The following is a 13,786-nucleotide window of genomic DNA, read 5'->3' as shown; positions in this document are numbered from 1 at the left end:
GATGTTTGTCATCATTTTTCTAACAAAAGAAAGACAACAGGCTTGAAGCATGGACACGTAAAATGTCCCAAACCCTCCTGAGTGCAAGAGACAACATTTTGTGTCTCTTTCTGGTCGTTTGTGTGTCTTTGTAGCATCTCTCTGTAGTTCTTTTGCATCTCTGTGGTTATTTTGTGTTTCTTTGTGGTTGTTTTGCATGTGTGTGTGTAAAAACATGTACTGGCGGGTATAAATATAAGTATAAAAAGTGTTTAAAGTAGACTTCACATAAACTGAGGCTTTAATGAGAAGACTGAGGCCGACAGATCTTCTGTCTGTAACGTTCCTGAGTTCATTTTCTTACCATGATCTGTGTCAGGGGCCCTGATAGCACCCACTTTACCTTATTATAACACAGTGCACGGGGCATATCATGGCTTTCTTTGCTTTAGATTTTACATTCTGAAATGTATTTATTTGCAGAAACCAATACTAAGTGATCTAGAGGTTCAGATTGGAGAACCTGTTGGTATGCAGCACCCTCTAGTGGAGGACGTTGAAGACACTCGTGCTTGTGTGTCAATAAATTGGTGAATCACATATTTCTTAAATTCATTAATATCATATATGAATATTTATATCTGTAGGCAGATTTAAATGACAGCTGTGTTATAAACGAGGAGTGTGATTACCAGGCAGGATGGTAAAAGACAAATATAACTCTACATTCTTTAACTAGGAGGGAAGCAAACACCTGTCCAGCCACCACTTATTACACCTGGCTGCTGTTCTGCATCGTGATAACTCAAGAGGAGGGAAGGAATCGAACCATGTGCCACCTCAGCAAAGCCTGAGCCCACTGTACATGGGGTACAACAGACTTCCCTGCAACTCACAAAGCAATCAGAGGTGCTATCAGACTGTATGACACATCATGTCCCGGAGGCTCATTGACAATTTACACTGTGCTATAGTGCAAGTGACTCACCCTATATACAGGCGTATTTATGCACACATCTTTTATTAACATCTTCTACAACACGTGTCGCCCTCTGTGCAAAATGCTCTTAATTATCATATCCTTCACGCGTTTATTTATTTATTTTTTTTAAATATCATACAGTGTATCAACAAGCATCACAGTGGCTCAGTGGTTACAGCTGTTGCCTCACAATGAGGAATGCATCTGACCCTTGTCTTTTTTTTTTTCCAACCTTTCACCTCCCTGATGAGGTGAAAGCTCTTCAATCAACCACCTGACATGTGATGACGAACCTTTGTTTTCCACAGTGCAGCTCACTAATACTTCATTCATCATTTAAACAAAAGAGTCCCCAAACATCACTGACATTACGTGTCAGCCGTCTGTTTTTTTTTCATTTGACGTGTAAAACTAAATCGTTAGCTGCTTTGATTTGCTTCCTTGGAAGCAAACATCTTCTTCTTTCTTTCTCTTCTCTGAAAGAAAGAACAAGATTTATTCTTGGAATGCATTCAGAAATCGTCACAAAATAACGGCTGTGATGACGTAAACCAATGTGGAAAATATGTGTTGGTAAGTTTGACAAGAAACAGACGCTAAATTCTACTTTTAGCACATCGTCAACATAGAACATGACCTGAGTCCAACACTGATAAAAACTTTTGTTTAAATGTGTTTTTTTGTTTTCAGATGAGCGTCTCACACTTTTAGAGAATGTCTTAAAGGACACTTGACTGCAATGCACACTGCACCTGTGACCCATTTTTTTTTTTTAGGAAATGAAAGAGAGGTGTTTCCACAGACATTTTAATATGTCAACATTTGAAATCAAGTTTTTTTAAAAATGCTCATAATGCCGTGACCAGACATCTTTACACCTGTGTTGTTGTTGTTGTTTTTTTTGAGTGAAGCAGGCAGGTTAATTTTTCAGTGTTAACACAACAAATATCACCGTTTTTAAAAAATAAAAGTTTTTTTTTCAGCTCAGCTATAGATCTGTCGACAGTTACAAATAAGACACACGACTACACAAAAGCCTTTTGTAATAGTGTCACTGATGATGAAGTTTGAATTCTCACCCCTGTCCACAGAGATAACATCGATCGCAGTTTGGTGAACGAAAAAAATAATAACAATAAACAAATAAAACAATAAATATCAGACAAAATAGATTTAAAATATTCCTCTCGAGATTTAAAAAAGAAAAATCTATATAGATCTCTGGCACCTCTTTCCTAACAACAAATGACATATTAGGAAACAATAGACTGATACAAGGGCACCATCTAAAGGCCATGGTATAAAAGAACAGCATCATCACTTCAGGCATGAGTAACAGTAACTCTCCAAAGAGTATAAAAACTGGATTTTCAAACCTCGGTGCTCCATCGTTTCTCCTCGACTCGTTTCCTCTCACGCTCTGACTCCTCATACTGTGTTTAAATATATCTATCATCAAACTCTCATCACTTCTATCGCACTGTGCAATGTTTTTGTTTCTTCTTTTCTTCTCTTACAATGAGGAAAAATAAAACATGCACTTTGGTTCATTCAAACTTTCCTCTTTAGGCAGCATGTAAAGATGCAGTCACTTTCGCTGTTACTCATCAGCGTGACCAGGACAGAAACTTCTTCTTTAGGTTTTTTTTTTTCTTGAAGAAACCGGAGAGTGACAGACAGCAGAAGACAAAAAATAAAAAATAAATAACAAGGCTTCTCTCATATCAGGTAACACCAGTTAGGTCTCCGGATGGATGGATGGATGGATGGATGGATGGATGGATGGATGGATGGATGGGACCAAAACGTTCTCCTCCTCCAGATTAATCACTCACAAATGACACGGGATTCTGGGTGGCAAAATCATAACACAAACAGATAAAAACACCCCAAAAGCAGGCAGCCAAACCTTTGGCACGACCAGTCAGTCACGGAGCGTAGGTACCACAGGTGAGAAGGTTTTTGAATGCGTTCTTCATGTGGCATTGGTAAAAAGGATACCTATGCTCTGTGTCTACGGGATTGTCACTTTCTGGGAAGTGTTCCTTTTTTGTCCTCGCTAACAATGAGTCCTCGTTCTCAGGCTCTCTGCTGTCACTATTGCTTTTCAGTCTTTTTCCAGATAGTGCAAATTGAAGGAGGACGCCTCTACTCACACAAGTGTAGAATGACAATGAAGTGACTCGGACTGTTTGGATGCTACCTGTTTTTCAAAAAGCTCGGTCTCGATGTTGGAACAACTCGAGGATGTATAGCCAGATAAGATTTGACAAACAAAAAAGCGTAAATCCCTTCATAACCTTGAATGAATCAAGATTATGCTGGTGGTTTAACTGGTTCTGTGTAAACAAGACGATATGTTTGTTACTACAGCTCTTTCCACTCCAGAAGCGAGTCTGGACTTTCGTATCTTGCTTCTGGATATTTACTGTGCATGAGAACTTTTTTAGCTCACCGCAGAGCTCTGCACTGACTGAATAAACATGCTAAAACTGCCCTAATGGCGCATTTTCTCTACGGTAAAGCTTGAAACCTCTTTACGAGGTTTTCAAGACAAGGCAAACCGAAATGTTTGTCTGAAATCTTATCTGACGGGGAACGCGGTGGAGGAGAACTTCTTTGGCAACTCAGGAAAGAGCAAAGGAACCCTCGGGATAAAAAAGGAGGGGGAGCTAATTATGAGTCAAACACTGGAATCGGTTCTTGAAGTACAGGAGGCCGTTTTTCGTGTGTGTGGCGTCGGAGGAGGCAGGCGGGTAGCGAAACTTGGCGTAAGTCTTGTCGCTCTCTGATTGGCTGACCCAGGGAAGTTTGATTTTGGTCGCGTGATTGACAATGACATCGTCGCAGGAGCCCACGTGGAGAGATCCCAGACCGTCGATGAAAAACTCTGCAAAACAAACACAGAGAAAATGAGTCAGCGTGGATGAAACAAAATTATTTCAACAACCTAACACGAGAGGGAGAAGATATGTGAAACTGGATATCAGGGGACTACATTTAAATTAAATAAAATGTGATTTAATTTGTGCACTTTACAGCAGAGCACTGAGTCTAGATGTTGCTGATTAGAAGATTTCACAGTATAATTTCTTTGCAGTAATTATCTTGGTATGTGATGCTATCGCCATAACTGAATGAGATATGAATCTTTAAAACATAAATTGCTAAAACACTTGATTGTAGTGTGGGATGGTGATTATGCAGCGCTTTCAGCTCATGGTTTCACATACTGCAAACGCATCAGATGCAAAAAAGTTATGTGACTCTTGTGTGTGCCAAATAAACATGAACACCTGGGGATCGTGGTTGATGGTTCCCCGATTTAGAAGCCACGTGTTCAGTGTTAAGTGAAAATCTGAGGCTTAAATTAAGTTTGTATTTCAGAAAAAACTTGTTTTTTTTAATGTAAAAAAAGATTTGTCGCTGCCACACTTCTACCAGTGAGGTTTGCTCTCATCCTATCTGTGTTCTTATATTTCTCAGAGGTGCTTTTATTATCGTCTGTACCAAATGTTCATGTAGAGATTAGGAAGAGGGTGTTTGGATATTAATTTTTTTTTTATTAATTACCACATGATCTGATTTATTTGAATATTTTTAAAACCACATTGAAAGACCTGGAGACAGAATCATGGCAGTGTCATTGCTTAAACCGATATTGTTTGTTGTAACAGAGTCTGATTTGTTTTGTATCTGTTTTAATTTACTTGTTCTTAATTAAAGAATGAACTAACTCCATTGAAAAAGAGATTTTTAATCACCTTTCTTGGTTAAATAAAAAAAATACCATTGTACATAACTAATCCTAACTTGCAGGAGCAAGTTACACCAAATATGAATTTGAATATAATCAAAGGTGTCACTTTCATGTCTTTGTGGATTTTCTATTTATTGTCTATGTTTCTGATGGGAATTAAGTTCCTAATAAAAGTTCACAGAAGAGTTTGAGGAGCTGCAACAACAGCTGAAATGTTTAAATGTGCTAAAAATAGACGCTGTATAGAGTTATGGTTGTGCAGAACTGGGGCAGAGCTGCTCTGATAAATGTGTATTCACCATAATCATAGTCAAACCATAGTCTGTAGCATTAATGCCAAAACATGCTATAAGACAAATAAAATGTGTGTATTACGTCTTTATTGTATGTTTGATATATAGATAATTCACTGTACTCACCCAGGTGAGCTACTCTGGCGAGGCGCGGGTCAAAGCCGACCTGCTGGACTTTGTCGGTTCGAGCCAAGAAGAAGTTAATGACCCCGTCAGTTACGACACAGTTGGGGAAGCCTTGGATGACGTGATGAAATCCTCTCCTCATGTGTAAACAGTCGCCATCCTCCACCCCGCCTGGCTCAATGGAGATGGTCTGTCTGTAGGTGGCAGTATAACCAGTGGCCTCTCGCACTGCACCACCCACCTGAACAACACACAGCAAACACTCAGCGAAAAAAACACAACAGGCCATTGATAAAACAAACAGTGTGTTCCTCTGTCGCTCACCAGATCCAGAGTGGTCCTCTCTAAAACATCCACCAGTTTCTCCAGCTTGGTGTTTGCCGTGAAGATGAAGTCATCATCCACCCACAGCACGTACTTTGTGGTCACCTGAGAGACGGCCAGGTTTCGTCCGGCAAACCAACCCTACGACACGTGACGCAGAGTTTGAATACCAGAAAACACCAAAGGCGACGTCATAGATGTGAAATGAAGACACTTTCCTACCTTTCCAAAAGGCATGATGTAATGTTCGATGTAAGGCCCGGAGATGGTTTTGGGATTTTCACTGTCATCCGCGATTATTATGGTGACAGTAGGATAGTACCTCCTCACGCTGTCTATGAGATCTTGAAGCTTATCGTAACGCAGGAAAGTCTTCGTAGCTATGGTAACGAGGGCACTGACATTATACTCTGCGAAAAGAAAATCAAACAACAGTGAAATAATGCAACAACAGCAGGCGTGTGGTTCACTCACTGACATGCCGGTGTCGTGTTTTACCTCCTTTAGATCCCGTGTTATACAGTTTGGGCGTTACACCATGACGAATCTTGATACTGAAGACGGCTTGATGCCCCTCTGTCTCAAGCTGCACTGAAAAGACACAACAAAAATGACTTTAATACATTTGATTAGAGTGAAAGGATCTAACTGTGATCGACTGCTGTCTAGTTTTACAGTTGTTGACGTGCAGACTACACATCTACATCAACTATTTTTGTGTACTGTCCATAAAAGACTAATACTGTCATATGAGGGCAACAGGCAAGGTCAGTTTGGCTGTTTGTTTGTGCTCGGGGTTAGTTCCTGATAATACGGCCTGTTTGTTTTGCCATCTGTGGTGGTAGTCCACCTGCTGATTGTCTGTGCAGCTCTACACAGCTACTGTCTCAAACACGACTAGTACAAGGAAGTTAAATCTTAAAGTCTGTCTAAAGTAAGAATAGATGTATACCTTAACTTTGTCAGACCGCAGAAGAAAGTGTTATTAACCATCCAGCCAAATTTGAATGATTCAAAATATCGACAAGTTTATGAAATCAGGTATCAAAATGTGCTGAAGCCCACGCCCACTCATGAAGTCAAGCAGCAAATTTGAAGCGACTGAAACGTGTCAGATGAGTTCAGAAAATGACATGACTGACTTTGAAACACTCCGAGTGAGATAAATTAATTTCTGTCTCTCTGCTCAGGGTGGCCTCAGTGTGTCATCAAGCCACCCTTTAAGGACCGCCCACAAAATCCTGAGACTGAAAACTGGTGAAAAACAGTTTTAACCAGTTTTAATAGATTGTTCAAAGTCTTTTCACGTGTTTTCAGCAACTGTTTTTGAAAGAAGAATTTAGATTTTAAGGTTAAATCTTCAAAGCAACAGTTTGACATTTTGGGAAATATGCTCAGTTGCTGGTACGTACATGGTATTAAATAATATATAGTTAGGAGCCAGCAGACTCACAACAGGGAGGAAACAGCTAGCCTGGCTCCTGTAAAACGTGCAAATTATTATTATTTTTATTTATTTATTTTTGAACATTCTTTTATTTAAAATAATGCATATAAAGAACAACACAAAACATTACACTAAAAGCAAAACAAAACACAACAACCCAGGAACAATTAGTGTCTCAGCAAACCTACAATCCTTAATAAAGACAAACTACACAGATGGACATCCCACCAAACTAATCCCAGAATACGGGGGAGAAAGTAGCTTCCGCAGGAGACCTCCACGAAACAACAAAAAAATACAATACCGAAATAGCTTCTTACGACCAGCCGTTACCAAATTATCTGTCTGGCCATCCAAAATGGGAAATGACAGGGGCCCACAAAACCAAAAACAAATCCATTTGTACATGAAGTTTTGCAGTTATCTTTTCCATCAAATACACATTCCTTAGTCTCTCTCGCCATTGTTGAAGGGTGGGAGGTAGAGGCCTGAGCCAAAACTTGCAAATTATTGCAAATTTATTTATTTGTTTATTCTGAAAGAAAACTATTTGTCATTTCTTGGCGTGGTTCGCCAAACAAGTGCTCAGAGCCGTATACAGTAAGTCAGACACACAGCCAAGTGTTTGTTTTTATTACACCGACTGAACAAACGAGGTGGATTTTGTTGTCTTAGAGTATACTGTATGTTTACCTAAGCTTAGATAATGAGCTGTGGGTTGTAGCTGTATATTTACTGTACAGACATGAAAGTGGTAACAGTCTACTCCTGTGACTCAGCACACAGCACCTGATTCTGTACATGTAAAAGCACAGAAAATTTGGTCGTGCATATCTCTCCGTTGCCCTCCATAACTTTTCAGATTTTTTTTAAGGCCTCACCTGTGTCTGCCGTGCTCGGGTGGAACAGTGTGTTCGTGTAGGTGACAAACTGAAGCTGTCGGTTCAGGTTTGGCAGCAGGCCGCTTGACAGAGTCATGTGCATCTCGCCGTCACCTTTGATTTTCACCCCGTCTACCTCTGCCGCCACATTCAGCGTTCCCAGGGTGGCAGTGATGTTTATCTGCAGCGAGAAAAGTCAGTTTGATAAAAGGGCGGCAGATTTTCTTAACTGTGTCAAAGTGAAGACGTGCTGAAATACTTACTAAGTAGTGTTCTCTGGGATGGTCGTGTAAGGCCAAGCCTGAAAGCACATCATAACAACTGATTCAAACACAAACAGCCTTTGGGCAGTATTTAGTCTATTTCTTCCAACTTGTACTCGCTCTGCACATGCAGATAAGCAAAATCCTGTTTAGTTTTAGGAGCCTGACCACACCTAAACTGGCTATTTCCCATCTCTTTTCGTGTCCGGGTGCTACGGCGGATTCCCTGCCGAAGCTTCCTCACACCAGACCGATGGAATACGCAAGGTCACGCTTCATTCTCAAACCTTCATTTTGTCAATAAATCATTTAAACGTATCTTGTTGATGGTGTGGTCCATGCTAAGTGAATTAGCTTTACAAGATGATTTATTTATTTAGTGTTGTCTCAAGAGCGTCTCAGAATCAACTGCATTTTTACTTGGTCTTGGACAAAGAGGATTTTATTTTAAGACCAGTCAAGACCAGAACAAGTCAACTGGGATATCACCACTGTTTCCCATTGATAGAAAAACCAATTTTTTGGCTTCTTTTTTTTTAATTCAAGAAAAAGAATAGAGCTCTCGGCCCCCTCTCTCTGCTCTCTCTGCTATTTTTACACTTCAGACAGAAGTCAAACTAATGACGGTGCGAGCGACCGAGAGACGGTTTTAGAAAGTTGTTCTGCGTTCTGTAGTTATAGAGCAAACACCTGCACGGGACATAAAAACTAAAGATAGAACAGGAGAGTTCAGGTCGAGGTTTAACCACAAGACCAAGAGCTCCTCCCACAAATCAAACTCAATATTTTATGAAGCAGCTTTAAATAAAACGTATGTGAACTAATTCAGTCATAATTAAAGTTGTTTGTGAGTAAACACTAAAATAAGGTGAAGATCAGATCAAACTGTCACTGTTCTTCTAAGGGAAACGTGTTATGTTCTTAAATTCAAGTTGCTCCCAATAACCAGGTTTAGGTTATTGGTTTAAGTTGTGAGTTGCACATATTCTAAAACGAATAACTTGACTCATTTCTAATTTTACATTTTTGTTAATGTTAAGGTCTGTCAGCAGTCGCTGCCCTCCTTCACACACACTCCGAGAAAGTGATTTTGTCTATCTGGGAGGAAATGTCAGCCAAACCTACTGTAATAAAAATTGACTTCTTAAACCACAAAGAGTCCATCTGCAAAGCAGCGTCCAAAAGAATAGTATATGGTAGAGTATATAAACCCTGCAATACGCTCACATTATCATCATCACCTCATCCAAAGAGATTTGGCGAATGTAAGCTACCTAGGCTACATACTGTCTGGTCTTGGTCTGGTCTCCACTCTGGTCTTCGTCTTGACTTGGTTTAGGTGGTCTTGAGAACAATACAATCTAATTAAACAAATAATAATAAATATAGCAGCGGTTTAAACGTGTATCTTACCTGGGATGATGATTGTTTTCAGGGGTCGCACCTCCGCCCCCTGTGTTGGATACTGTAAGGGATTGTTAGCCTCTGCGATGATGAGAACATCTGCAGGCGTCTGCGACCTGATGGGGAAATTTCACATCAGGAAGATACGGACTACAATCTGCACACAGATAACTTAAAATGACATACAGGTAGTGCCTTTTGAGTTGTTTTATTTGCAGGAATACAGCTCATGCTTCATTAATTACTCTATCAATACAGTATTTGGAAGCGTTTTTAAGGAGCTGCCTACCTCTTCTGGAAACTCTTGTACTCTTTGGCCCGTCTCCTCTTCATTTCCTCCAGCTCAGAGGCCTTGAAGGCAGTGTGCAGCGGGTGAGCTGACACCCGCGGGAATAAGAGCTGAGCGAAGGGCAGGTTTATTCCTCCACTCTCGCCCTCACATACACATCCATTACGTGCCAGCAAGCTGGGACAGATCATCAGAGACATATGAATGAGAGGTAATCAGGTGTTCGCGCGAATGAATTGGCCTTTTTTTTGTTGTAAACGCTTACCTTGCCACACCGTCCCTCACGTGGAAGGGGATGTTGCCTAACCGTTGGTCCGGTTCTGGGAGTCTCTCCTCCAGATGCCTCTCCACTATTTGCCCCGGTCGCTGCCACACATCCACCGTGGTGTACGCTCGAGTGGGCCACGAATGGAGGAGGGCTAGTACCAGAACCACAGACACCAGGATGGCGAGCAACACCGTCTTTCTTAGGGAGCGCATCCTAAAACCTGACACAAACATGGCTGCTGTAACCTAAAGGAATTTAAGAAGGAAATTAATTAATTTGATATTTTGCTTGTGAATAGGTTGACAACCCTACAACATCCAATAGTAGCTAATCATTAGGGCTATATCTCTCTTTACCAGTTGCCACAAGTGTCTGATGAAAGAAAAATTGGCAGCCTCCACCTCCAATGCCTTTCTATTTTTTAACCTGACCTTTTCAGCCCCTCCTAGCCTCTTTCTAGCCATCTTCCCTGACACTTCTTACTATGTTAGGGCCGGCTATTGGTACGCTATCTGAGAAACTTTTGGGAAAACCCAAAATGGACCCAACCAACTCTATTTGGGAGGGGAGAACGTCCTCACTTGCACAACCCATGCAGAGGCTGAAGCTGCAGGCCACCCAGAATTCTCCCTATTCCCCAACATGTGGCAGAAAGCATCAGGCACACTCGAAACTTCTTGAGAAACTCTCTAGTTATTCCTCCTGTCTACAGTTAATATAAGTGACGGGGGTCAAAATCTCATTTGAATGCATTTTAAAGATCAGCTGAAGCTAATATGAGGCTTTAGAAATCGAGGTGATATCTTCCAAACGACAGTCCTGTGAGGATAAAACATTCCCTTGGCGCTCGGCACATAGACACTTACCAGAGCAACAGGAAGAGGGAATCTCTGGCCATAAAAAGCCAGAAAACTTGGAAGCTGTGGATTTGATTGGACTACTTTTAGACTGCTGAGGCCTCATGTTGTCTTTGGATGAACTTTAAAATAGTTTTTTTGGATGTTATGTAAGGCACGCTTCCTGTTAATCATCGTCATGGCTCTACAGCTGTGATGGAGCCACATAGCAGTGCAGTGAAAAGTGATGAAACATCAGCTAGATAAAAAGTTGTAGTGTAGGTATGTATATATCTTTAACTACAAAAAGCAATCAGCAATACAGCTTATACACATGCACAGAGTAAAAAGTAATGTTTATACGGCCAGGGACAAAAACAAAAAGGGTTTGGCACTAGAACAGAGTCTCAGGCTAGCTAACTCCACATGTGTAAACCCTATGAAACATCTGGAAGTTGTTTCCTCGTGTCTCAGGAGTTTTGCTTTTTAGAAAAGTTCCAGTGCACAAGGATCTCCTTCTCCTGTCTTCCAGCAGTGACTTCTGCTTTTATTTTTTTGCAATGATGTTTTGTGGGTGTGTGGTGGGGACACGTTCTGGCTCTGAGATACTGTACATTTAGTCATTTATCAATGCTTTTCTCCAAAGCGACTCTCACAGAAAAGGAAACAAACACTACCTGTACACTGATCTGATATGACAAAACTCAAATGTGCTTCAATTGTTCTAACACCAGAAATCAGTGTTTGTTTGACTGTGGCCTCTTACTTTATGACTTCCTATACAAACAATGGACCGCATCATTTTCAAGTTCAGGGGGTCAGTAGTTGGTCACCATATTGAATTTTTTCAAATACATTTCCTGCTTTTTCAGCTGAAAAAAAAGATGATAAAAGAATAAAGGAAAGCATGACCTATCAACACATATCTGCATGTATGTAGATGCTCTCCCGCTGGAATACGTCCCTGTACACCCAATTAAGAAATTCCTTAACCTGTCTTAATTTGCAGCACTGTGTGTATGTTTCAAAATGAACAAAATTTACCCAACTGCCTCTATCCAGTCAGTGAAAGGGCATCCTCTGAAGGCACCTGCATCTCCAGAAACCATGTAGATAGTCACAGAAATGAGTGAGCGCCTTCCACATCTGTAAACACAACGTAAAAGACAAAATTAATAATCAAATACAGACAAATAAGTATACACTGTAAACATTATTAAGTGTTAAAACACAGTCTAGTGTCCATATGGTGCTACGGCAGCTGCTTCATGTAGTCTTACAGTCCCCAGGGGGAATCCTGCAGGGTTTGGGGGTTGACCAAATTAGCGTTATTGTGGTGAGCTGAAATAAAATCAATCAGTGCCGAGCAGCCGGTCATCTGTGCACTTAAACATCTCTCAGTGGAAGTGGTTTCCTCAGTGCTCCGTCTTCATGTTTAATTAATAACGTACATATTTCATATAGCATTAGATATATTACTTATATTTACCAAACTCACTTGCGTATTCAGAATGAGAATGCCTCGCCTATATATAAACTGTGTGCTCTCATTTTAGCTGTAACAAACATTAAACAGACATGTACACAGAGCATGACATGACAAAAACAGATACGAGATACTGTCAAGCACCAGAAAACACTTTTAAATGTGCATTTAGAGGTTAAAAACAATAACAGATTGTTGTTCAAATATAACATAAGCACATGATAATGATATGATCATGTCTCCAAGATAGATACGAGTTATTGCTCAGCTCAGGCTATAACACAAACACAAACAAAACGATTATAGAGGATTCATAAAATCATCATTATTATTTCAAATGTAACAAATCAAATTTAACATGAAGTGTGTCTCGTTAAGCTTGCTGATCCAAGCCCACAGTCCTCCCTTACAGTGGCATTAGCCGGTCCTACAGCCCTGCCTATGGATTCAAATTGTGCATTTTTGATGATAATTAGCTGCGATGGTGAAACAATCCTTATAGATATAGATATAACCGAGTCGTTCGTGAGAGATAAGAATTAAACTACGTGTTTTTTTATTTATTAACATAAAAAGGAGCCAATATGGGGGAAGGGGAAAGCTGTGGACATGCTACAGACATATGGACATGGCTCCTGGGGTCCCTCCCAAAGTGACAGACATTGTGGATATTAAATCACCGCATTTTTATTCTTCTCAACATAATCATGTATCCAGAAAAACCGGCGAGCATAAAAGACTGTCTGCAGATATAACACGATCTCTGAGACAGGCCTATTAGCCTACCTTGTCGTGAATAAGACTGCAGGGGGGGAGAAAAAAAAATTCATCTTTCGATTAAATTCCTAATGCTGAAACACGTCTAATCCAAATCAAATGTCGTTTTTCCAATTAGCCAACTTGGCTCCAAAATTGTTCACACTTTTCTTTTCTTCTCATGAACCCGTCACGTCCACCCCAGACGTGGAAATAATCGACAAAAAAACAAGACAAGAGACAGGCCTATTGTTGTTAAAATCATATAAACAGGGGAGCTCACCTCAGTTTTTTTCAAAGACGCACAGTGTAAACTGGATTCACCTCCCCAGCCTGCACGGAGGTCGTCCTTCTTAATGTATTTGTTGACTCCTTGGTATTGCAAATTGGATTCGTTGTGGGGAAAAACGGAGCAGGCAGGAGACAAATGAAGCGGCCGCGCATCGCAGCACTGCAGGCTGTGGACGGACGCTCCCCCTGCAGCTGCAGCAGCAGCAGCATCAGCGGCACATTGGAGAGAGCGCACGGCACCTCCTCAACGCATCACTCAGCGGTCAATCAGCAGCACCACGGACATGACATGCAACATATATCACACATGCAAACCAATGTGTTTTTACTCATGTCCCAACAACCTCACCTGCTCCCTAATATCTCAACAATAATGTGTGCATCTGTATGTGTGTATAGAT

The 13,786-nt window shown here is 40.7% G+C and overlaps 1 protein-coding gene across 2 annotated transcripts; it reads right to left on the bottom strand.

Annotated features, from left to right (window-relative positions):
* Positions 1-1,191: 1,191 nt before the first annotated feature.
* b4galnt1b (beta-1,4-N-acetyl-galactosaminyl transferase 1b) lies at positions 1,192-13,732 on the bottom strand. Of its 2 annotated transcripts, none has more exons than XM_019271718.2 (12): positions 13,378-13,732; positions 11,897-11,998; positions 10,014-10,261; positions 9,749-9,925; positions 9,469-9,575; positions 8,056-8,093; positions 7,793-7,973; positions 5,963-6,055; positions 5,687-5,874; positions 5,465-5,605; positions 5,141-5,381; positions 1,192-3,851 (listed from the first exon to the last, which is right to left on the bottom strand). In XM_019271718.2, the coding sequence occupies exons 3-12, from the start codon at positions 10,247-10,249 to the stop codon at positions 3,634-3,636; spliced, it is 1,620 nt and encodes a 539-aa protein (XP_019127263.2). In that variant the 5' UTR covers positions 10,250-10,261; positions 11,897-11,998; positions 13,378-13,732; the 3' UTR covers positions 1,192-3,633. The 2 variants fall into 2 exon arrangements, with proteins under 2 accessions (XP_019127263.2, XP_010745387.3); XM_010747085.3 differs by having other exon boundaries at positions 10,014-10,236.
* Between the last annotated feature and the right edge of the window lie 54 nt (positions 13,733-13,786).

Source organism: Larimichthys crocea, chromosome VI, assembly GCF_000972845.2.
Source record: "Larimichthys crocea isolate SSNF chromosome VI, L_crocea_2.0, whole genome shotgun sequence".
Classification (NCBI taxonomy): domain Eukaryota; kingdom Metazoa; phylum Chordata; class Actinopteri; family Sciaenidae; genus Larimichthys; species Larimichthys crocea.
Note: the sequence above shows the minus strand (reverse complement) of the source record. Positions and strands in the feature narration are given on the sequence as shown.